This window comes from Vollenhovia emeryi, unplaced genomic scaffold, assembly GCF_000949405.1.
Source record: "Vollenhovia emeryi isolate VEMERY1.0 unplaced genomic scaffold, V.emery_V1.0 DF939154.1, whole genome shotgun sequence".
Classification (NCBI taxonomy): domain Eukaryota; kingdom Metazoa; phylum Arthropoda; class Insecta; order Hymenoptera; family Formicidae; genus Vollenhovia; species Vollenhovia emeryi.
The window spans coordinates 2,014,772-2,039,876 of record NW_011967212.1 but is presented as its reverse complement, the minus strand read 5'-3'; the positions used below and the strand labels follow the sequence as shown (position 1 = coordinate 2,039,876).

The 25,105-nt window shown below is 44.7% G+C and overlaps 1 protein-coding gene across 1 annotated transcript; it reads left to right on the top strand.

Annotated features, from left to right (window-relative positions):
- Positions 1-18,234: 18,234 nt before the first annotated feature.
- Positions 18,235-19,104, top strand: LOC105565300. Its single transcript, XM_012018383.1, has one exon. It carries the CDS (start codon positions 18,235-18,237, stop codon positions 19,102-19,104), a length of 870 nt encoding a protein of 289 aa, XP_011873773.1.
- The last annotated feature ends 6,001 nt before the right edge of the window (positions 19,105-25,105 follow it).

Genomic DNA, 25,105 nt, shown 5'->3' with positions numbered 1-25,105 from the left:
TACACTGAAAAAAATTTCCATCGGATAAACCAATTAAATAGTATTTCCGATGGCTATAGTTTTTCCGATCACGTTTTCCAATAAAATTATGGATACGTCCGATAAAATGCAGTTACCGATGAAATTTGATTGAAAAATCGACCATATTTTCGAATATACAATTTAATCGAATATGTCCACTTGTTATTATGTAATTGGATTATTCGATTATATTTAAGCGGACATTTTTCTCAGTGCAGCTCCTAATTTGTATAAAAGTTCAATTTCGCGTTATACTTTTGAGAAAGTAGGAAAATTTGCATCAAAAAGTCTGAAAATTATTACTCTCTGAGGACCGGTTTCACAAACGTCGGTTAACTGCTAACCGAAGGTTAATTGATTCTCTATCTCTTGTTAGGAGATAGAAAAAGATAGGGAGTTGACCGAAATCTGGTTAACAGTGAACTGACGTTTGAAATTGGCCCTGAGGTTCGGTTTCACCAACGTCGCTTAACTTTAAGCTCAGTTTTATTCGTTCTTTCTCTCTTTCCAATTGTTACTTTAGAAAGAGACAAACACGAATTAAACTAAGATTAAAGTTAAGCGACGTCTGGTGAAACCGGGCCTAAAAGTCAATTGATAGATTATCACTGAGACCCGACGTTTCATCAACGTCGCTTAACTTTAAGCTTAGTTCAATTCGTCTTTTATGCCTGATTGGCTTTTAGGGAGCATAGGTTAATTAATAGCACTTCTCAATTTTATAAATATCGTGTACTAATGTAGAAGAATATTTCTCAATAATTGAGAATCTTATCAATAATGCACTGAGAAAAATTTGCAACGGATAAACAAATTAAATAGTGTTTCCGACGGTTAATTTTTCTCATGGTTACGTTTTCCGATTAAATTGTGACTATATTCGATGGAATTTGATTGAAAAACCGATCATATTTTTCATCGGATATGCGATTTAGTCGAATATATCCGTTTGTTATTATGTAACTGGATTATCCGATTACATTTCATCCGACATTTTTCTCAGTGCGAGTAAATCTTTCCTGGGATGCAAGCGTCTTTAACAATCTTCGATCTAAACGTGATCTAAGCGAAGAGAATGACGCGTAATCTGTAAGGTATTATCTATAATACTAATCGTATTTCACCGAAACCTTTCTTTTCGCGACCAGCCCGGGACTCCAGCGTTTGTCAATGACGGACAACCGGCGAAAGGGGACCCGCTGTCTCCGGATCTTCCAAACGTATTCCGTCCACTCATTAACTATGCATTTCGGGAAGATCGGGGAAACTTCGCTAGATATCCAAAGTGAAGAAAGTGCTGTCTTTGTAAATTTCCCTTTCCGCCCTCCCAAGTTTCGGCGTTACTACGGAGGAATATCTGATCGTACCTTCCGATACTAGCGAAAATCCATAAGAGAGAGAGAGAGAGAGGAGGAGGAGAGAGAGAGAGGAGAGCAACGCGGCATCGGAGTGAGAGGAAACGAAAGGATCGAAGTAGAGAGACGACACGATCTTCGGCGGAAGGGTCCCCGGGGTCTCTCTTCGCACCTATTTCAACGCGCGGACCTTATCGCGGATCGGATCAGCCGGTATTTGTCTCCCAAACGAGAAATTCTGCTGCCTCACGAGCCTCGCTGTTTTCGTCCTCCGGTACGCTCCGGCGATCCACATCTCGAGCTATTTGTCGCCACGGGAAACACAAGACGGCAAAACGATCAGGAGTTATCGCGTTGCTTTCCGGAAAACCTTTCTCGGCCCTGGGAAAGCTGCGGGGTTTGATATTCGATATTCAGATTTCTTCTTTAGTTTTACCGTTTCTGCTCGATTGTGTTACGATCTGTTAGCCGTGACATTGAACGAACGACTAACTTGAATCATTCTTCGAGTTTCTCTCTTGCTATCTTCTCACGTACGCAAAGTTTCCAAGTGATCGAGCTCTATATTGTCTTTAGCGTCCACCTTTTGCATCTGCGAGAAAATTAACTTATCCAAAAAAAAAAGAAAAAAAGATGCCGACCCTGAAATAAAATACAAGTGTGCGTCGATGATGTTCTTAAGTAACGCCAGTTTCACGAAAATTTGAACGGGTTCTCACGAGGACCGCGCGATAAAATGTCCGGTCGGACTATCGAAGACCGTCGCCGCCCACATCCGGAGGCATCGGGGGAGGCGGCGACGGCGGCGGCGGCGCCATCGCCTCCGGATCGCCCGTAAGGCGTTTGTTGGTTTTACCGGTTTATAAAATGGTTAATTCGCGCGTTTATCCCGCGCGCGAATCTCGGGGCCCCCGTCCTAAATTGGGCCGCTCTCATAAATCTCACGACCCGTCCCGTCCGTCCAATTTCAGATAAAATACAACGAGAACGGCGAGGCTCTTCATCGCCGTAACGTTTCTCGCGAGACGTGAAACAGGACGTTGACGTCTTTCCGCCCTCACGAGAGAAATCTCGAGGGCTTTAACTTTCCCGAGTGCGTTAAACGAGTTCTTAATGCGAATCCACGGGATCTTAGCTCCGAGAGACTTCGCCGGAAGCTGGACAACTCTTCTCCGTAATAGCGTCGCGCCGTGATGATATCGCTGGAGATAGAAAACAGTCAGCTGCGAAATTCTTCAACCTCGCCCACGAATCAGCGTCGTATAAAAGGGGGCATCGGGAATAAAAAGGAGCGCATCCCCTTTCCGTTCATCTCGGCACCGACTGTCGTCGCGAGATGATTTCCGGCGTCATGATTCGGCACGATTTCTTCAAAGCACGGGTGCATACATAGTGGACCCCGGGCCCCCGAACCCCGTCGTCTCCGAGGGTAGTGAGAATTAAGGCAAAGGCCAACATATATATATATGTATATATATAAAAGAGGGGGTGAGAGGACGAGGCGTGCGCGATCCTGCACGGGTTGGCCCTGTCGTCCTCCCTCGACAGGGCCATATGGAGAGCATACGGCGAGCAGCAGGCTCTCCGCACCCGCTTCCCTCTTTCGAGGGTTTAATCTACCCGCGCCCGCTAAACTACCGTCCAAAGAAATCAGGTAAGCTCCAAACTTTGGCGCGTCTCCGTTTCCGCTATTAGGCATTTTTACATATGTCCGGACGCGGCCCCGCGCGCGCACGTGACGTATGGATCCGCTCTCGGGAGATTATCTCGATGCACTTGTGGGACGAAGGATGTTACATCATTTATCCCGCCCGTGTCAGCACTCTCACCGTTCCCCGGGCTCTCTCAATCGTTACCCTATAAAATAAACCCGTGGAATTTTTTTTTTTACGAAAGCACACCGATCTAAGTCTGGATGAAACTCTATCTCGCGTTCTTCGACGTCAGATCTTTCGTCCTGCCCGTGTCCGTGTCTCAATGTAGACATATTCTCAATTCAATTCAATTGTTCAAAATAATTTCGTGTGCAGTGAAATGGTGCATCATTGTGATCGAAAGAGTCGTGTACGAGGTTGATGACGCAGTCTGTCGTGGAAACGCATATCAGAAGACTCGGAAGTGTTTAAAGGGCGCGAGAGAGAAAGAGAGAGAGAGAGAGAGAGCGATGGAAAGGGGGGCCGATATCCGACCGCCGTCGATCTAGAGAGACTGTAACGAGCGACACGACGGTGATCGTTTGGTATCGCGCGTCGCCGCCGACACTCGATTCGTCGATTCCCCGAAGAGAAGAGGCCCGTTCTAGTAGACGATCCTGGGGCCCTCCTGTCTCCCGCTTGCCAACTGTCCCAGGTGTACGTGTTCCGTGGGCCCAGGACGAAGGAGAGGAGGCCCGGGAGGACTCGAGGCGTGTGGCTGGCGCGTGCTGCTAGTCCTCGATTCCGATTCCCCGCCCTTAAGTTGCTTCCGATCGTTCCCTTGACTGCCGTCGCCACCACCACCATCACCGCCACCGCCGCCACGGTTCGCACCACCGCCGCCGGCACCGTCACGCTTAACGAACACGCGAGGTGAGGCTCCTTCGTGCTTAAAGATACAAAACTCTCGTTATGCCCGTCTGCCCCTCTCTCACTCTCTCTTTCTCGTCTGATCGTCTCATATCGCGCACACTTCGCGAAGCAAGACACACATATTTCTGAATTAACGTTTCTACGTTTTGGACACTTAGTCCGTGCTGATTAATAAATGCGTGCTTTTTAATTTCCTAAATGCTTGATCGAATTCGAATACAGCGACTTTAAAAATCCTGAAAAAAGCATTTAGTACAGTGACGTTTAGCGTGTGATCTCTCTCAAAAACGGTTACTACTTTTGACGTGTCCTGAGGCTGAATATAATGAATACTAGATATGCAATGGTAGCTTGAAACGCAGAAATTGCCACAAGAGAAGTCGGAATTTGTTTAACTCTTGGAGTGAATATTAATGTATTACACAAACGTTATTTTACCACATGCCTTTTAAAGTTCTTTATCTGAACATATCGTGTGTCAATAACCGTATTAAACTAAATTGAGGAAAGTCCTCTATTATGAGATCGGTCTCTAATATGAGTTAACAGGTTTTCAACGCCCAAATTCAATCACAAATCTTTTTTCGCAACGATTACACAATCCAACAATGAATTTTCCACCAAACAGATTTCGCTCCAAGGGCAACATATTCATGGTGGAATCAACTGACGATGCCTATTAATTTAACAGAAATCCCGCTATCCCATATTAGGATCCTGTCTCATAATAGGGAACTTTCCTCCACTTACGCACGAAATACTGAAATGTAAAATATTCAGTCTTTGTTTTTTCTGTTTATTGAACATCGAGTTGGAAAATTAGGCATCACTCCTGATTTCGTACCCTCGGTTGGCGCATCTTCGTACGTGACGTAGGGGAAACAGATATAAACACTAATGGCATGATCAACTGATCAGAATTCTTCGATGTCGCCAGCGGTAATTAACAACGTCGGTGTTCTCTTGACCATACACCTGGCATCTTTAATAATACAGAAAATTCACTGCGAAAAATATTACCTCAGCCAGGGTTTGAACCTGGACCTCCCTACACTCTAGGCGTCTCACCAATTCGATCACCGAGGCATCTAACCCTGACCGAGGTAATATTGTTCGCAATAAAGTTTCTGTGTTATTAAAGACAAACATGATATATGCACTATTTCGTTGGTTGAATCCGCGCATACATTTCTTCTCGTCTTAATCTTTTTGCTTTCGAAATGCTAAATACGCTTAATACGCTTTCGGCAGGGAGCGATCCGATTAGACGGCCGCGTCCTTGCATCTCGCTAAACGGCGCGGCGATCAGTTATGGTAATCGTGCAACGAACGCATTGTATATATACCTACGGGGTAGGGACCGGCTTCCTTTCGCGATTCGTGCAGGAACGGCGGCGACTTTCGTGCAGACGCATCCGATCTCGGCGCATAGCGCTGGTAGATTATTGATTATCGATTTTCGCGGCGTGCGTGCCGACCCCGGGCGATAATTTGATTCGAACAATCGTCTTGGCCGTTGTTGGGAGCCAGTCACGGTACCACGGTGTCGGGATAACTACGAGACGAGATTATGTTTGTCTCACACGTGTTACACATCACACGCCGTCGGGTTAGGGCTGAAAATCGCTGATTTGCATTAATCGCGGCGGCGAGCGTGTCTAGAAACATGTTTACACGGTCGATCTACATTGTGCCCTTACTTGATTCGCATTGTTCTCCATTTCTATATTGTACTCGCCGTGGTATGAACTTTTCGCGCTTTTTTTTTATCACATCCTGCTGTCTCGTTCGTTCAGTTCTCTCTTAGAAGCCGATACGTAGATCAAAATCCGTTTCTCCTTGAGATTCCTCACGTAGAAGCACATTTCATGGACCGACATGTCTGAAAAAGAAAGGGTAACTTTCTATGAATTCACGTCCATTGATGAAACTCGCATTTATAAACACATTGTTAAAGGCAAGAAATTTAAAGGCACGAGAAATTTAACACCGATTACTCTCTAAGAGTCAATTAGTGAATATTCACTGCACGGAAAGACCGGCTAAAGCAGAAATAACTAAAATGAAAATGTTGCCGTATAAATAGTAGGGCCATCTGCGTTGCTTTGTGTTGCAACATTCACTGAGTTTGCAAAAGACGCAATATAGTTGTCTCCACTACTTATCATACCAATCCCATACAGCACACAAATATTGAATCAACATCTCAGAAACGTTTCATTACAACATTGCAATATTGCATCAATGTTACGAAATGTAGATTCAGCGTTGAAAGGATATTGCAAACACGTCTAACGTCCGCTGAATTGTAATGTCTTGTAAACGTTACAATTCAACGTTCAGAAAACATTGTTAAATTATATTGAGTTAACATCGGTCGCGTTTAGCAGAATATCTTTTTACAAATGTTGGAAGTGCTGAAATTGAATTATTCCACTCCAATCCAATCTGAGCTCAGAAAATTTCTGACCGTTGCAAAAATATTATATATATATTGTACATTGCATAATTATACATTTTTTAGTATCTATTTGAGTGTTAAAAAATAATAATTTGCTCAAGATTGTTTCAACATTTCATCAACATTATTTTAACTTTCTGTCCTGTATGGGAATGTGGGTATGACAACCACAGACATAGCTGCCCCAAATATTACTATTTATTGGGGTTGTGCCAACCCTAATTAGACATGTGGTAACCATATCGGTCTCTCCGTGGATCTTGAGTGATAATCCACTGATTGACTTTTAGAGAGTTACACTTGTTCCTTCTCCACAGATCCCTGCGAAACGGAAACGAAACTTCTCGACCGTCTTCTCCTCGTCTTCGTTTTAGGTCTGCTCGCATAAGTGTGTCTTCGCATCCTCGCCGATGACCTTCGGCGATCGGTAGGTTCACACATAGAGAACCGTGGAATATACTTATCCTTCCCTTCGTCTTCCCGCCGGGCGACAGCGACAGTCCGGATTTCTTCGGGAATCAAGAGTTTCTCGTTACTAATTTTGTAACACTCTCGGGCCCGCGAGAGAGCGAAAGTCGAAATGGCACGCGAGGCAAGTATACAATGGCCGCATCGGCGAACCGCTGCCGGATCATTGTGGCAGAGGAGCCGGTCCTTTTGATAGTTCTAAGCTGCGTTAGCATTTCTATGGCGACCGGAATATTGCGTCGGTCGGTTCGTCGAAAAAATCGCCGGCCGCGCCTGCGGCCGTCATTGTGCGACGCGGCCGACCGACAGGTTAAAACGTTTAGCCATTTATCCCGTCATTGACGCTAATCAGAAACGTTATTGGCATTGTACCGGGCGGGAGAAACATTTACGTGTGAGACTTTTCGCGCGCGCGGCGTGATCCAGAGACGTGTAAATCGCGCCACGAATTTGCTCATCGCTACAAAGGGTCTCCACGCAAACGAGATTATCCAAGTATTGGTAACTCCCTTACCCGATAGGGTTGGACGTACCGATGAATAAACCGATCATCGGCGAATTACCACTGTGTCCTTCTTTCGTGCGTCTTCCCTGATCGCGTGTAAAATTATCTTTTCAAGATTGAGGACATCATATGTTACGATATTCGAGACAATTTGCTCTTCACGGTGATATTCGGGGAAACTATCCTCCCCAGGATTTTAATATTTATCTTTCTCATTTTCGTCTGTTATTGCAAAGCGTTTTTCTCATGATGGAAAGTGAAAATCTTAATTTACACGCACGCACGCACACGCATCTGATGCTGAGAAAGGACCCCGACTCGTGGGAAAGATATCCCGCCCACAACTTGATCGCGCCCCGGTCGAATTGGTCGGAACTTTCCCAAAGCTTGGAGAAACCAGGGCGTTTCGTCCGATATGGCAACGTTAATCTCAAAAACTGGGCATTTTTATGGCTTTCGTAACCTACGCGAGCCTATGCGGTAGGGATTCCGGGATCGCGCGCGGCGTCGGCCCTCGGGTGTTAATGCTACCAAGGGTGAAAAACCCTTCCGACAACGCTATTGCCCGCTTTCGAGTGGCTCGATCGAGAGATGAACGATCTGGGTCCAAGCTTCTATAACCCAGCCGACTTTCCCATTGCGCGATCGAATTTAATTTGCGGCGATCGAACGGGTTCGCTCGTGAAGACCCGATCGGACCAATCCTGGGAAGCCGCTTTAAAGTGCCGATACAAATTGCTGTAATCATAAATCACGCAATTTGTCACAGTTTTACTTTGACGTTTCACACAAAGATGAAATTGTGAAATTAAACAGCGACTTCTACAAATCTTAGATACAGACCTGTCATTCTCTGTTTCGAGAGAAGTTGTCTTCACCAGTTCTTTATGTTCCGCATAATACTAATATCACGGCCGACGATAAAGCGTATCGTTCGTTGCATTGTCCGCGAGACTCCGATGCAAAGTTAATTCGATCAACTGTACACTCTTAAGCGTCTACCGGCAAAAATTGGAAGTACACGGTAAAATAAAAAGTATACGTAATTATGAGGTACATAAAAATCCGCCAAAATAGGAGCTTATCAAGTTGTTAGGCTTCCAAACTTAATTTCAATGATACCATGCTGTTCTCCGATTCAGTCCGAATAGTGGAACACTGTCGGTTCGTACGCAAAAGCGACATAATTTGTATATTATGTGTACACAAATGTTTTCACGAATTGACAGTTCTAAGAGAAAAAGGTGCGAAAAGTGCAGAATCACTCCAGCATCCCCTCAATATAGCGGGAAAAATATCTTCTATCAGCATGTAACTCAAATCTCAATTATACTTAAAAAATTGTACCTCGAATTTGGATACAAGATTAAGAGTGTAACATATCTTTGTGTGCGGGACCACACAAGTCGGCTAGCGCGCATTAAACTTGGCATACAGGTTCCGCGGGACAATCAACGGTAACTATATATTCAATTTTTATATTTGAATATTAAGCAGTGGCGCATCCTGTTGTCGACGACCTGTCTCCCTCCGCCCGGACCTCGCGTTCTCACAATCGAAGCCGCGCGCGCATAAGGATGGATAACGCTTTTCGCTTTTTTTTCTTCTTTTGTTCGCTTATTACGATGCCCAGGAATCGCTGAAGGCATGGACCGTATGGTACTTTCGTGGCGCGCCTCATTACCGCGCTATTACATTTCTATTACGTCGTGAACCATTTGCGTTTGACGGTCCAAAATTTATTCCGGCGAATATTCAAGCGCTCCAAAAGCTGAATCTACCCGATCGCATTAAAGTGACTAAGGGTTGGTTGTTCCAACCTCTTGGTAAATTAACTGACAGTTAAATCATATGCATGTCTTTGTCTTTCCTTCAACTCAGACGAAGATAGACATATAATTTTACTATTAATTAGCTAATCAAGGGGTTGGAAAAATCGGTCTGAAGAAAAGAAATATTCATAAGATTCAACTGAGACGAAGAATCTAAGAAAGATTTAAAGATCACCTTTCACGTTTACAAATTTGATATAAAATTTTAATAAATTTTCTTCCAAAGCTGAATCTCTATCCGATCGCATTAAAGTGACCAAGAAAAGAAATATTCACGATATTCAACTGACGAAGAATCTCAGAAAGATTTACAGTTCACCTTTCACGTTTATAAATTTAATATAATACTTTTAGATCCCGTGACTTTTAACGATAACGTAAATTATAGTTTATTTAAAAAGTTTTCAATATTTTTAAATTCATTGCACTTAGATTTGTACCACGATCGATATTTTTTATATTTCGATGTTTTATTTACGCAGTTGGTTTAATTCTAAATGCCCGGTATACGACGTTCGGAAAAGTCCGACGCGTTCGCGCTCACGGTGAAAAATTCGTCGGAAAACCGAGAAATTATCCGCCGTAATTACCAGCGACGAATAACCGTCAGGTAACCCGTTCATTTTTAAACTATGATAAACTAGCGCTCGCCTACGGGCCGGGAATTTGCCTCTATGATTTATGCTAATGCGACGGACCTACCCTAAAGCAGCCTCCACTACTAAACGCTCTATTAGGCTTAAGTTAATTATGACTACCTTCCTGCGGCGGGCCGGCCCGACGCCGATCGTTACCATATTACAATACATATATTACACCCGATTAACGACGCCAGCGCGCGCGCGAGCGTTTCATGAATGTTAAAAAATGTAAGGGTGGTCGGTGGTGATTGCAAGTGACCCTACTTTTTCCCCGGCTTTTACATCATTCGTAGAAAGGTATACCATTTTCCTTTATTGCACCCTTTGTCTCCCCGTTGTCCTTTCTCCGCCGGCGTACGTGAGTTTCCTTTAATCATGTGTATCTAATATGTGATCATCAGCGAGAAGATGACTCTTATCGTAAACATTTACATATCAAACGTGGGTTATCTTAATACCTACAAACTTATAGTAATTGCTTCCAAATCGTCTTATAATTATTTATTCCTATATCATCAATATTAATATTAACGAGGTACAAGAAACTTCTTTTGATTCAGTCATGTTCTGCCCTTTGTGAAATCAAGATCCGTTCCTTCAATTTACCACACTGAACCTTTGATACAATTATCACTTGAAAAGGACCACAAACCATGGTCGAAGCGTTGTGAGCTTAAACATAAAAATTTGCCATGGTCAAGTAATCATTGAAGTCTTTTTTTCTTTTGATTCAGTTTGTAAAAATTTTGGTAGACGACCTGCGCAATTGTCATGATCCTTCCAAGACAATTTCAAATACACGTAATAAAACTTACTAAAAGCATGTAATAAATTTAATTTGTATTAGGCCGATAAATATTTGAGATTGTGGAAATAGTGCGGGAATCCATCAGAGACCGGCATTACTAGAAACGGTGGAGCGCGCATCCCTAAACGTCTCCGTATTGGACGACCGAAAATGTAGCGACCACCGGGAGGAGGACCTCGGACAGTGGATCCACGTTCTTCCGGATACGACGGGCGATTATCGACAATAACTTCATTTTACCCTGGGAACGATTTCCCGGTGGTTTCTGGTGCGTCTGATCGCGCCGCGGCCGAGGCGCGCCGCCTAGTTATTTGCGCGCGCCCCGATATGCCATTTCGTCCGACGTAATCGCTAATTGACCCCCAGATTTCAGGGAAGGGCACAAAGTCGCAAACGAGAAGCGGACCCACCCCCGTGGCGGTGGCATCGTTTACGCTTCTACGCCGCGGTTGACCACCGAAAGCGTGAGCTAGCCGTATAGCTGTCGTCAGCTATGGAATACCGATCGCTCGGGGAATCGGCTTTATGACTTCGACGAACGCACGTCTACTATCGGAGACCGTAAAGTCGCTCTATTTCTTGGCGGGCGACGCGTTACGAACGGGGAAAAAATGTAGGGTGGTCTCATTGATATTTCGCACGGTTGGCAACTCTAACTTAACTTCGTTACTTTCTCTCCATCTGTAAAGGCCTGCGTCCACGATGCTAGAACTTGGTCCAAGTTCTAGTTCCGAGAAGTGTGTGGCCAATCACCTCGCAGCGTTTATGGAGTAGCTGCAAGTTGATTGGCTACACATTTCTTGAAATTAGAACTTGCGGCCAAGTTCTAGCATCGTGAACACAGGCCTTAACTGTAACTTAACTCATAATTAATTACATTAATAGTTACTTTATATATATTTTTTAAACCTCCACAGATCACGTTAGGCCTTGCATGTGCGCATAAACGCCTTGATCGACGCTTTACAATTCACATGCAGATCTGATATTTTTATTTTCATTGCAAGAAAGTAACTGCGAAGTAACGATTCGTTACTTTTTGAGTAACTAGCGCATTTTTGGCGAAAAAGCTGTAACTGCAACGAGACACTTTTATAAAGTAACTTTCTCAACTCTGATATTTCGATAACCTTGCTTAATTTTTAATTATTTGGTAATGCAGCGAGGGCAAGAAGTTTTTCTTCGCAAGTCGAGTGTTCACGTGTCAAAAATAACGAGACTGAATGAAATTATGGAGACGTCAATGAGCACCCGATTCGACGGGCGATGTCGTGCAGCGTATACGCATTACGATCCTTAGAAACGTCGATTGGATCGATTGGTGTTCCGAGACGGAGAAATCACCGCGGGCCGATCGCTCGTCTCGTTTCGGGCCTTCGTTACGGCGTGAGGGGCCTCGTTTGAGAAATGTTTCACGCGCTCGGCAGAATGGAGGAGCGCACGTCATGCTTAGGAATCACTGGGCAACAACACGACGAAACAAACGGCGGCGGCCGGCGCTCTCCCGTAAGGACAAAATAAGGAATCTGAAAAGCGGAACCGTATAATGTGGTAATTGCATTCCCGGAATCAGCGCGGCACGCACTCTCCTAACAAGCCTCCACGAGCTCGTCCTGTCTGGTCGGCTGTAGACACGAGAGCGAGCCCGAGGAGCACCCTGCCACGCATCGACAGACGCAGTAGCTCATCCGGTAATTAAAAAAAAAAAGAAGAAGAAGACGTACCGAAGACGGCTGGTGACAAACGATTTGTACATCTCTATTGCGCCATTTTTTATGGAGGGATCTTTATACGATTAAAATTTGTACATTTACGCGATTGTAGTTTAATAACGATTTATCGTAGGAACAATCAATGAGAGTAATTGTTATATTAAAGCCTCTGCGATGCGTCGACAGTTTTTAATAATAACCGATAGCTTGATGGTTTTTTAAAAATACTGCCGCTCTCACTTTCGACGAGTTTTCTTTTTAACATTTTATAGATGAAAATTCAAATTTCAATCGACCTCAGCTGGCCACGTTTATTAAATACGCTTTCACATACGTTTCGACCTTCGGTTTAGGTCCTTATCAAGTGGGATCTAAGAGTAAGTGCTTTACATATAAATTACGGGAGAAGTATATAGGCATCGCACAGTATCGCAGAATAATTGTAGGCCTACCTTGTTACGGAGTTATGTCCAAATACAAGTAAAAACGCATTTTCGCGGAATAGAGTTCTGTGTTAAGAGTACCCTTTCATTAATGTCCGGAGCCGAGGGATGTAAGACCAAGACTGATTGGTCATTTTGGTATTCAAAGATCAGGCAATCGTTATAAACATATAGGAGAAACAAACTAAGACTGTCAGAGATGCTTTTGAGAAATAAACTGAACCAAGTTAACAATTTTGTCGTGTATCGGGCTGAGATTATCAGTGTCATTTTTTGATAGTTAATTGATAGTGTTCTTGGTGTTTTTTTAATGAAAAACATTTCAGCCATCTCCCTCTCCTTTGTGTGCTCCTCACTATGTACAATTACCGGGGACGACCAATTTCATAGACAGGCACGAGAAATGAATGTATAGCAAGATTTAATTTCTGAGAAGAACACGCCGAATGCAACGTGTACCCTCGAGTTACCTTTATCTTTTTAACATTCCCCCCTCTGGAAATTTGAAGGAATGCCGAAAATCAAAAGTCTGTGGGCGCGTGAGTGAGTTGCAAGTTATGAAGGCCGGCAATCCGTTCTCGGAAGGCAGCAATAATGATTTTGGGTTAATTGCTCGCTTTTCGATCTAATGGAGAACATATCTATCAGCACACTGGATTCAATGAATTATTGATGAAACGACGTGGTCGTGGCGAAGGGGAGGGAAAGGTCAGTCGACGGTGGCCGACGATCGTCGTGAGGATGAGGGTGGAATAAACGGCGCGTCCCTCCGAATATGAGTATCCCAGCCCCGAAATCCCTCCAGTCCAGTCCGCGAAAGCTCACGGCTCTATCTGTGAATGCATATTCATCGGGCCGCTGCCTGGCAGAGGTGCAGGATAGACGCGCACGAGGGATGGGAAAACTTCGTGGAGGGCCGGCGGAGGGACCGCCGTCGTACGGCGCTCTCATAAATTACCGCTAGTTGCCGGGTAACATGTTATTTGCCACCGAGCTCCACAAATGAGTTCACTTTGTATTTAATTACTCGACTCACGCCCAGGGCGTATCCCGATGGCGGATCCACCCTGCGCCGCCGCGGCGGGCCGCCTCGCGCGCAGTTTCTCTTCCTCGCTTCTTTCTTCTTCGCCGCGCCGGCAACGACTCGTGCAATCCTCATCTTGGGTACCGCGTTACTTAATTTTACGCTTGTTGTCCAAGTGGCATGTCTTCTCCTCAAAGCGTTTCACTCACGAAGCGAATTATCCGATTGCCGCGCTTTTTGCATCTTGAGTAATACGCTGGAAATTTTTATTAATAATTTATTAGCTTCATTTGGACATCCTTAAATATACGCGTAACTTCGTTGTATCAATATTAACAAGGATTGTTGTATATCTTTGAACACAGATACTTCCAAGGTTGGGAAAGTTACTTTATAAAAGTATCTAGTTGCAGTTACAGTTTATTTCGCTAAAAAGGTAACTAGTTACGGTTACAGTTACTCAAAAAGTAACGAATCGTTACTTTGCAGTTACTTTCTTGCAATGAAAATTAAAGTGTCAAATCTGCATCTGTATCGTAAAGTGTCGATCAAGGCGATTGTGCGCAAATGCAAGGCCTAATGCGATCGGTGGAAATTTGAAAAATATATAAAGTAACTATTAATGTGACTGAGTTAAGTTACAGTTACAGATGGAGAGAAAGTAACGAAGTTAAGTTAGAGTTGCCGAAAAATAAGTAACTGTAACTGTAACTTCATTACAGGTAACGAGTTACTTCCCAACCCTGGTTATTTCGAATGATGTAAAAGTATACTTTGTGACGTCGCGCATAGCTTCTCAGCTTACACTTGTACAAATGACGAGAATCAAATTATGGGCCGCGTAATTTCAGTTCTACGGGAGAGCAGTTTCTTGACAAATGCGTTATCTCGTCTGTTTCGATTGCGTCGGCGAGTTTCTGGCAAGTCAAGGAGTCGAGACGCGCAGCGGAATGAGTGGGTTGAGCGCGCGCAACTCCGACGTCACGGGCAGGTAGATACAAAGGTAAAAGGTGGAGGTATACATATATGTATAGGTGGATTAGGGCAAGGGCAGAGAGGCAGGTAGGCCAGACTTACGCTTCGCCGTCCTAATTATTGGTTCCGCCACAATTCCATCCGTGGAACGAGATGATAATAGATGAAAGCGATCAATTTTTAAATTGCGCCTGATGAACGGAAAAAAAGCGAGAATATCTCGCGCGGGATATTGGAAACCGAAGGAGGACGCGATGCAAGAAAAACCTCGTAGCACCTGGGATCGGTATCCACGTAATTAGTTATTCGCGAGAGAAAATTGTCTTCAAGAACTTCGAAGACGATTTGATATTTTAAAGTCATCTGATGTATATTTTGTAATTGTTGAAAATTTGATAAAATATTGCGTGTTCCATTATACAAATACGCTCTTATAAACATATACCCATATCTATTCCCATATTTGCTAAATTACCAGAAAATATTTTTTTTTAATTGTGATTCCTAAAATTTCAAGTTTGAAGATTTTTAACGTGAAAAGCTAAATTCACGAAAATGTATAAAATAATAGGAAAATGTAACAAATAACGAAATTGCAATATAATTTCAACAATTTTCCAGAGTATTTAACAATGCCAGAAATTCGGACAGTTGAATCACGAAGTTCAAGAATTTTCTCTGTTTTCCACTTGTTTTTTCCCGTCTCCTGAGTCCTGTATAATTTTTTAACTCTCCCCATATCTCGCGAGACGCGAAACCGCGCGGCGAACCGCGGAGTCGCGCGCGTTCGCATTTTGCACGAGTGTCCTAGCCGAAAAGATACGGAAGGTTTTTAAGTAGAGGATTATCGTTCCGACTACTTAGGAAGAATTTTCGGGCGGCTGTGAGGCGATCTCCGAAATCCAAGACGGCTGCGCGCTCGGAATGGGGAATGACAGAGATCGGGTTGCCACGGACCACCGTGTCGCGGTCGCCGCAAACCTTATCCTACCTGTTTTCGCTAATTGAGCGAGTAAAGATGTAACTGGACCTTACGTCCTTAAAGTATTTGCACCCTTTTGTGCAGGCGCGATCCGTTTTTATCCCGGGAAAGCGGACGACCCGGGCTTGTCGATCTCCTGATTTCACGCAGCGCTCAACCGAAGTTGATACATTCCAGAAATGATCTTTCTTCAGAGATTGAATGTTTTCGATACAAATCGCTCCTCGGGGTAATATTCAGCGCGGAAAATCAGCAAACAATATTAATCACAGAAATCTATCAAGATACATGGTACTTTTTTAACAATTGGAGGATAGGAAGGCCAATGCGAGCCGTACGCTGTTAATAAGGCGTAGTCTTTGAAACGGTCATGGACAATTTAATAATAAAACGTAAAATACAGTTGAGGTTTCTCTCTCTCTCTCTCTCTCTCTCTCTCTCTCTCTCTCTCTCCCTCTCTCTCTCTCTCTCTCTCTCTCTCTCCTGTTTAAGTCTTTTGTGCTTTTCTCTCATCATGACATTATCACGAAAAATTATACGGACTATTACATCCTTACCAATACGAGATCTCCACCAAATGGAGGGAGAGACTGCAACGTTCGTCTCGAGAGACATTCAGATAAATTTTATATTTCTATGTTTATATTTCTACGTTTTAACGTGTGTTGTTTTTGTACACTGAAGATGATCCGGAGTGGATCGAAATGTATTTTACGTCTTACAATTAGTATTACATTGTCCATGACGGCTCGCATTGGCCTTCCTATCCCTCCACTTATTTTTATACTTTTAGAGTCTAAATATATTGGATCTTTTTCCAACAACACTGTTATAAAATACATATATTGTGTTCCTTCATTTGATATAAAAATTAACCGATTTGCTTATTTATTAGTTTTTCCAAATATCCTTGAATCCCCGAGATGTCTGTTACATAAGTAACATATTAAGTAACGATTCGTTACTTTGTAATTACTTTCTTGCAATAAAAATAAAAATGTCAAATCTACATTTGAATCGTAAAGTGTCGCTAAAGGCGTTTATACGCAAATGCAAGGCCTAATGCGATCTGTGGATATTTAAAAAATATATAAGCAACCATTAATGTAACTGAGTTAAGTTACAGTTACAGATGGAGAGAAAGTAACGAAGTTAAGTTAGAGTTACCAAAAAAGTAACCGTAACTGTAACTTCGTTACGAGGTAACGAGTTACTTCCCAACCCTGTTGGAAACGATAGCGAAGAATATCTAAAAGGTGTAATACGAAATTCTATTGCTACATTGAGAAAAATTTTCACCGGACAAACCAATTAAATAGCGTTTCCGATAGTTAATTTATCCGATTAAATGATGAATACATCCGATGAAATGCAGTTACCGATGAAACTTGATTGAAAAACCGATCACATTTGTTATCGGATATATCCGTTTGTTATTATGTAATTGGATTATCCGATTATATTTAATCGGACATTTTTGTCAGTGTACATACACATAAATTGTATGAAATTCGTCAGGCGATCCAAATACAATATTTTCCACCTGCCACGGGTGTCCGTTGTATCCTGACTACAAGATGCACATTCTCCCTTGTGCACATGTCAAGAGCAATTTTCCGGTGTCGCGCTTGAGGTAGCGCAAGAACGTGTCGACCGAGGAAGTGTAGAACGAGGAAGTGCCCCGACAGCGCACGCATTATTACGAGGAGAGGGTGCCCTTGTCGCGATCGCTATTATTTAATTCCGTTTAATCGCGTCCGTTCGCACATCGGAAAGAGCTGACGAAAATTTCATTAACGTGCAACGAGATAGAAGCCGAGCAAATCGACCCGACCGCAATCCAGCTTCACTCATTTCCGAGAACGCTTGACCGCGATTCATTCTCTCGCTACTCAAGTTCCTCTGCTTACAACTTTTTGTGCGCTATGACTTTAATGGCTACGCGGCTCCATATGCGAGGAGATCGTGCGTGTACGACGGAGGCGCCGGGCCACCTGTTGCGGCCCCCGCTCGCGTACCCCAGTCCGGGGCCCCGGGTACCACCGCGAAGTGGGGAACCGAGCTCGACCACGATTGGTGGTCCGGCACGTGCTACTCGAGGGTGCCTCGCTCCACGAACGCATAAATATCCCAGCGCTGGTCCACCCGACTTCAGAACCACCCCGTGGCTCGACTCGACATATCGATCGACGCGCGAGAAAGTCCTAACTTACGTCAATCGTAGTACCATCGTGCTCTTCGTTACATCGTTCGTCCCAGTTGCGAATTCCGATAAGAGGAGCAGACTCGCGAGCCAGAAGGGAGGCGGAACCTTCGTTCTCCATCCGTTCTCCATTTAACGAAGTGCGAAGTTTCAGTGAAAGGATCCGGGTTCTTCGCTCTTCGCGTGAGATAGTCGCGCGCGCGCGCGCGTGCATTGTTCCAACGCGTAAATCCTGCTATGGAACTGCAGGAGATGTTCCGTTACGGATACATGTTCCCGCCGCGCGAGGACGAGCCGCTCGTGCCTGCCTGCGCGTACCTGGACCTGCCGAGCTACGCTAAGACGACTAGCAAGACCGCAGTGGGCCTGCCGCCCGTCAGCACCCTCGCCGTGCCGCAGAGCCTCGTCTACGACAGCAGCAACTGCAGCGACGGCTGGCACACCCCAAGTCCCACCGCCAGTCTACGCTCCGTCAGTCCCTCCACTACGTTGTCGATCTCGTCAGAGCCGGAAACGGTTAACAGCGCGCCGACGTATCGGCTACTGGGCACGGCGATCAAGGATAAGAGAAGTGCGACGACGAAGCGGGGATCGTCGACGACGATCGGTCTGAGCAGTATCGGGAGCAAGCGGCTGCGCGTCGACGGGATGGACCACCTCGTGGCCGAGGAGATGATCAATCTGGACGGCGAGCGCGAGGACGGCGAGGAGAGGATCAATCTGGACGGCGATAAAGCGCGGTCCTGCCACGGCAGCGTCATCAGCAACTCCAGCAGCGGCCTGTCCGACCGGACGCTGGACGGCGACAGCGAGGAGGACGCGGACGAGGTCAGCGACGGAGGCGCGGATCATCCGGAGGACGCGCACATCGTCTCCGGTGGACGCGATCCTCGCAGGAGGGGCAAGTACGTCAACTCGACCATCGTCAGGAAGCGCCGGCTGGCCGCGAACGCGCGCGAGAGAAGACGGATGCAGAATCTGAACAAGGCTTTCGACAGGCTGCGCACCTACCTGCCGTCCCTCGGCAATGATAGACAGTTATCGAAATACGAGACCCTGCAGATGGCTCAATCTTACATCACCGCGCTTTACGACCTGCTGCAGTGAGAGGGAGGAAGTGCGTTCGTTCGCCGCGACACCGGAAGACAATAAGTTCTCTAAGCTCGGTACAGAGAGGTCGGCGGCGAACGAGAGTCCGCGTGATTCGCCGGCTCTTCTCTCGACACTATTTAATTATTGCTACCGAGGCTAAATCAATTGAGCGCTACGTGAAAACTACTATTATGTTATCAGAAAGAAATATAAAGGTATAGAGATTTGGAGAACGATTGTTCTAGTTATCGCATCCGAGACACGTGCCTTCAAACGAAACAATTGTTCGTACATGTAATTGACTGGATGAGTAATTATTTCGACTTGTATCTGTCGCTTTGAAATCATGTTTCATAATATTTCTCAATATTTTCCGCAAGCTTTCAAACATTTTCAGGACTCGGGAAATGATTTCGTATCCATCGAAATTGCACAAATACTGGAAAATGTGATAATAACAGATAACAGCGATCTCATACAAAATATGAACGATACATATGTAAATAGACCTGTAAATTTTGTATCATAGTCTCTTAAGTTGGTTAGTTTTAAGTACTGTATCATATCGCCTGCCGAACTGTGTATACTATAATTTATTTTTAATACAGCATATAGCTATACTTCTTGCGAGACTGAAAACGCCATGTATTTTTACAAAAATAAAACTATTCTACAGTAATCGTCCGCACCTCAATCCGTAAATCTCCACGCGATTGCGTTATATCGCATTACACATAATGTCTGAACAGATCTAACTTCCCATGATGTTTCTCTCGTGCCTTCAATTTTCCGCTTACGCGATCCTGTTATCGTCATCTTTCGTGCGCATTTGTCCCCGTACGTCGGCGTCGATCGTCGATCCACTTTTCGTGCACGCAACTTCTCGAAGCAAGAATTCGCCAACGCGTCGGGGTCGATGGATGAATGAGTGTCCGTCGAAGAAGCAAAAGAGATGGGCAGCACCACCATCGGTGGTCCGGTCGTTACATGAAACCCGCGCGACGCGTCGGTGCCTGGTTTCATCGCAATTTGAGAACCTGCAGACTTCTTCCTTCGGCAATGACTCCTTCCTTCCCTCTCTTTCTTCTCGCGCGTCCTGCTTGTGCACCTTACACATTCTCAGCCTATCGTTCCTTCGGCGGATGAAGCTTTTCAAATTTCGCTAGCGAAATTTCAAGAGCCATGAACGTCCGCTGTTTTGCGTCGAAAAAGTTGGTTGGTTTTGCGAGACTGCTTTCTTACTCGTGGAAAATATACACCGAGAGAATTTTCTCTTAAAGTTTATCCTGAAAATCGTGTAATCGTGGGACAACATGACATTTCGAAGGATTTTATCAGAGTTTTTTTGAAATTTCATCATACTTTTTACTAGCAATTATATTTAATATATATTTTACTCATCAAGTTGCTCAAAATGATATTAAAGAAAAACTTCTCCGTGCAGACAATAATTTGGTATAGCGACACAATTCTAACGTTTGGGCAGAAAACTCGCAAGAGACTATATTTTTCCTTTATTTTATTTATCGCTCCGAATTATGGCATGGTGTAAATTTGCATGTGCGACGTTTCGAAAAGCTCTCGTCAAGTTCTTCAAAATGCCACGTTGTCCCACGATTACATGATTTTCAGAGTGAGTTAAAAAAAAATCTCTCCAAGTAGACAATGATTTGGTACGGCGACATAATTCCAACGTTTTGTCAGAAAACTCGCAAGAAACTGTATTTTCCCTTTATTCTATTTACTCTCTAAAAATCAATCGGTGACTATTCACTGTTTTCAGTGAAAATCCACTGATTGACTTTTAGAGAGTATTGTTCTGAATTATGGCATGGTGTAAATTTCGATGTTGCTCCGCGCGCGAAGACTTGATTTCTTGGATTTATTTAAGAAGGATAACTGTTTTACTGGCAACTTATTATGTACCACTCCACTTTCGTCATCAAGCTATGGACGACTGGCGAGTATAACAGCCAATACTAATTCATACGTATGCATAAGAGCCACTAGAACTTTACGCATCTGAGGCAATTCGCTTCTGGAAACAATTAAGGAAGTGGATTGCTTCAGTTTTATAAAGTTCGGCTTCCAAGTTTCGCGTATGAAAACATGTAAGCGTGAACTTCTGTACACCGCAGAAGTTAGATAAATACAAAGTTCTTCGGGATACCGATGAACGAAGAGATGCGACGTCTAAGTCAACACTGTCGGAGAATCGTAAACCGACCAGTGTTTCCAGTGACAATAGAATTGCCTCCACCCTCTCCGCGTTTAACGCTACTTCGGGGAGAGAGCAAACTTCCGTGTGCAAACCGTCAGGCTCACGAGCGTCCCTTTCCATCGGAACGGCGAGAAAAGTAGATTCCAAGTGCTAACTTGTACCGCAACGTCCCTTTTCCCGAGGCAGCGCGTTTTGCCAATTGCTTTATTACATCGCCGATAATAAAAATACTTTTTCCCCCCCCATATTTCACATATTCATAAAATTGTAACTAAGCTAACCAGCTTGATTACAAATTCCGCTGCAACGGAAATCATTATATTGAATACGTACAAACATTATTGCATTCAATAACGTATAAGAATTATTTTGAAAAGTTAAAAATTCCACAACTCTGACGAAACTAAAACCGTTTATTATAAAACCATTAACACGTTCGACGTAAAATTGTTGAATCCAATTAATCTCTCTAGGGTGCTCTCACAAGTTTTCTCCCTGCAAAACATATTAATCAATATACTCAGGAAGCTAATTATACTTAAGCATGCGTTTTATATGCGTCTCACGCTTCGTCGCGTGGCATTTAACTTTTTTCGCCCCCGCTGCGGTCTCCGTCGCGATAAGATCGAACTACCGTATAAGTGGTCGTCGCGAAGCACCGATTCACGGCCGCATCTGACCGCGAGGACCTCGACGTTGGAGGAGGAGGAGTACCGAGGGACCCGGGGACCGTCGTGGGGGGAAGGAGAGAGGTGGAGACAGGCGATGGGACAGGCCCCTTTGGACGAGAGAACGTAAATATTCCTCGAGGCGATTAATTCTGCGGAGTCGACTACCACCTTCGCTCTGTCAGTGGGTTCCGTTTTCTGACAAAGGGGAGTCCGGCTGCGACCGGCGGGCCGGCCGGTGGCTGCTTTCGCGAGATCGGGAAGGGGTTGCGCAAAAGAAGGGGAGGATAAAGGGACAAACGCCGCAGCGTCGTTGTCTGATCTTGGAGATTGCTTTATTTGAGAGACGGTCTAACGCGCGCGCCCCGAATGCGCAGCCGAATATCTCGGGGGCCCCGGGATCGGGATCGGGCTACCGGCGGGGATTAAGCGTCGGGATAGCGCAATCTCGCGACCGGATCGAACGATAACCGCGATCGGCCGGTCGAAATTTGTCGGCGCCGGCCGCGCATTCGGCAGCCCCCCGCGCCGGCGTCTCCGCGGCACCTGTGTCTCCTCCTGGGCCCCCGTTCGTTGCCCCTCTTCCTCGTGGGCACAGCCCGGCGGACTGAACAGTAATTTATGGATGAGCTACCTAAGTGACTGGAATTAGGGATTGCGACGAAATATGCGGTGGAAATGCACGTTTCGTTGCATTCGGTTGACAGTGTTCTTTAAGTCACGCCGGCATCTCATATTAATTGTAGACAGAAGGGAGAGAGCCTAAAGACCGAATCAGGGTACCTGTCATCGGGATTATTCCGTTTCCCATAGAAAACACAATAGAAATCTCTAGGAAATAATTGAACAATTCCGATCGGAATCAATTCCGAACATTTCCGTGATAGGTATCCAAACTAGCAATTGTCGACGCGGATTGGATTGGGATTTGCGATTGTCTTTTAGTCAATGAGAGTAAAGCAGCAAGCGAATCGACTCTCATTGGCTAGAGGACAATCGCCAATCCCAATCCAATCCGAGTCGGTAATTGTTAGTCTGATTCGGCCTTAAGCTGTTTCATCTTCTCAGAAGAGGAGATTTTTATTCATTACTGCTCCAACATGGTGATTTGAATGCCGCGTTGTAGGACGCATAACGTAGTTTTAGTTTATTTTAGCATTTATAATAGAATCTCTTTCCGAGACCTTGAATTTAGTAACGCAAATATCAATGAAAAATAGATTTCGTAAACATTATGTGTCAATCGCAAGACTAAACATTCTAAAAATGTTCGAAAGATATTCCAAATAAGTAATGTATTGCACTTAAAAACAAAACGATCCTTCTAATATTCTGCAGCATTTTCTGATTTTGAAGAGTCGGGCAATCGTTTGGTGTAAATATTTTCGCGCTTTTAATCGATCTCGGCCGAAATTGAGGAACGTCGAGACACGTGGCAGCGCGAGACCCGGCCACGTGGGAGAAGATAAACAGCGTATGCGTCCACTCGCGCACCCGTCGTAGCAGAATTACTCGGAGCGGACATAAATCAGTCGCTCCTCGCCGACGACGTCTCGCGCGACCAAGTCGCGGCCAACGTGCCTCCTGTCCGTTCGCTCAAGCTCGAGCCTGCTGCATAATACATTCGATGAAGCTCGCTCGAGCTTGTCCGAGCGGGAAAATGTTTCCACTTTGCAAGGCAGAGATGAAGAAATGAATAAATGTACGGAGCGACTCTGAATCGCGGGCGCAGAAGCCGGGAACCGTCCGTAGACGTACGGGGGCGCAAAATTAATCGACAAATACAAAAGATAATTTCTGCTCCCTTTCAATAGGTATCGCAGGGCCGCTCTAAAATCGGCCGTCGCACAGTCCCGGCCCGGGTGGTCCGACGGAAGTCGATCGCGCGTATTGTCTAAGAAGAAAGGGAAGGGGATCTCCGGAACGTCCTCTCCTTTTACGAGAGATGTACGAAATCACATCGCGGTCCCACGATGTAATATCTCTTACAACGCGCCTGCTCGTGCGTGCTCCCGCGAACGCTTCCGGATTATAGACGCAGGTAGACGGACAGGGGCCCGATCCTGGTGAAGGCAACGAGCAACACGACCGCCCATTGTGCCCCGCGTCGATGATCCTGCGTTCGCGCGTCTCAAATCGTAAATCGACGAAGGTTCCTGTACCTGCGTATCGTTTTTCCCAAGCGCGTTTCGAACCGGCGCACTCGATCCCACCCTACAAGATACAATATCTCGTAATCTTTTCAATGTCGTCGGTCCTCGATTATCTCCAAGTATCGAGGGCTACGCGAGATGTGGGCAAAATACCGTCGTACCATTTCCAAACAAGTATTTATGTGGCGAAATATCTTTCCTCTAGCGACTCTCGTCGACATTATTGAAACCGCTTCAGAAATTCTTTTTTTTTAAATCGTTATCTAGGGTTACAAAGTTATTCCTCTCACGCTGTCGTTTAAGCAAACGGGCTTGCCCTTGGAAAAATTTACTTTAAATGAAATTAAAGATTTTAAAAGTAATCTTTCAAATCTAAGAATTTACTAAAAGAAGTTAAAAGTTTACTTGAAAAATTCTAAAGTAATTTTGGACACTTGAAGTAATTTTTAGATAGCCAAGCCCGTCCAAGTTTCCGCTAGAGAACGCGGCACAGCACTTTCTTGTGAGAAGAAAACCGCACGCGGTATTATAAATTATATCACATACTTTTCACAATTCTTAGAAAAGTTTTTTTTTTCAAAATTCCTAAAGTAACTTTTAAGTTTTAAATTTACTTTTCATATTTCTTCTTTTTCTAAAGTAAAATCTTTAGGTTTTCCGAGGTATATTTTCCCAAGGGTGTACCGAAACGTCCTTGCGATGCTCGCGGAAGAAAGTTTGTTTTGTTCACGAGACACGTGGTATGTATACAAGAAAATTAAAACTCAGTAGAACGTAAAAACGCGAGTTCACGTCCTCCCCCCAAGGTGTCCCAGGGGACGTCGACTCATTGGAGATCAACATCCTTCCCATGGCACTCCTGTCGTTACGCTTTGTACAATACGCGCGCCGAAAGCGAGTCGCTGACGCCAGTCGAGCGGGTTGTTTGCACGATTTCGTTTGGAGGCCAAATGAAATCCGCTTAATGCGATCGA

Bases quoted from the DNA above. Each gene is read 5' to 3' on its own strand.
- LOC105565300 (XM_012018383.1), top strand. From the start codon at position 18,235: ATGGAACTGCAGGAGATGTTCCGTTACGGATACATGTTCCCGCCGCGC.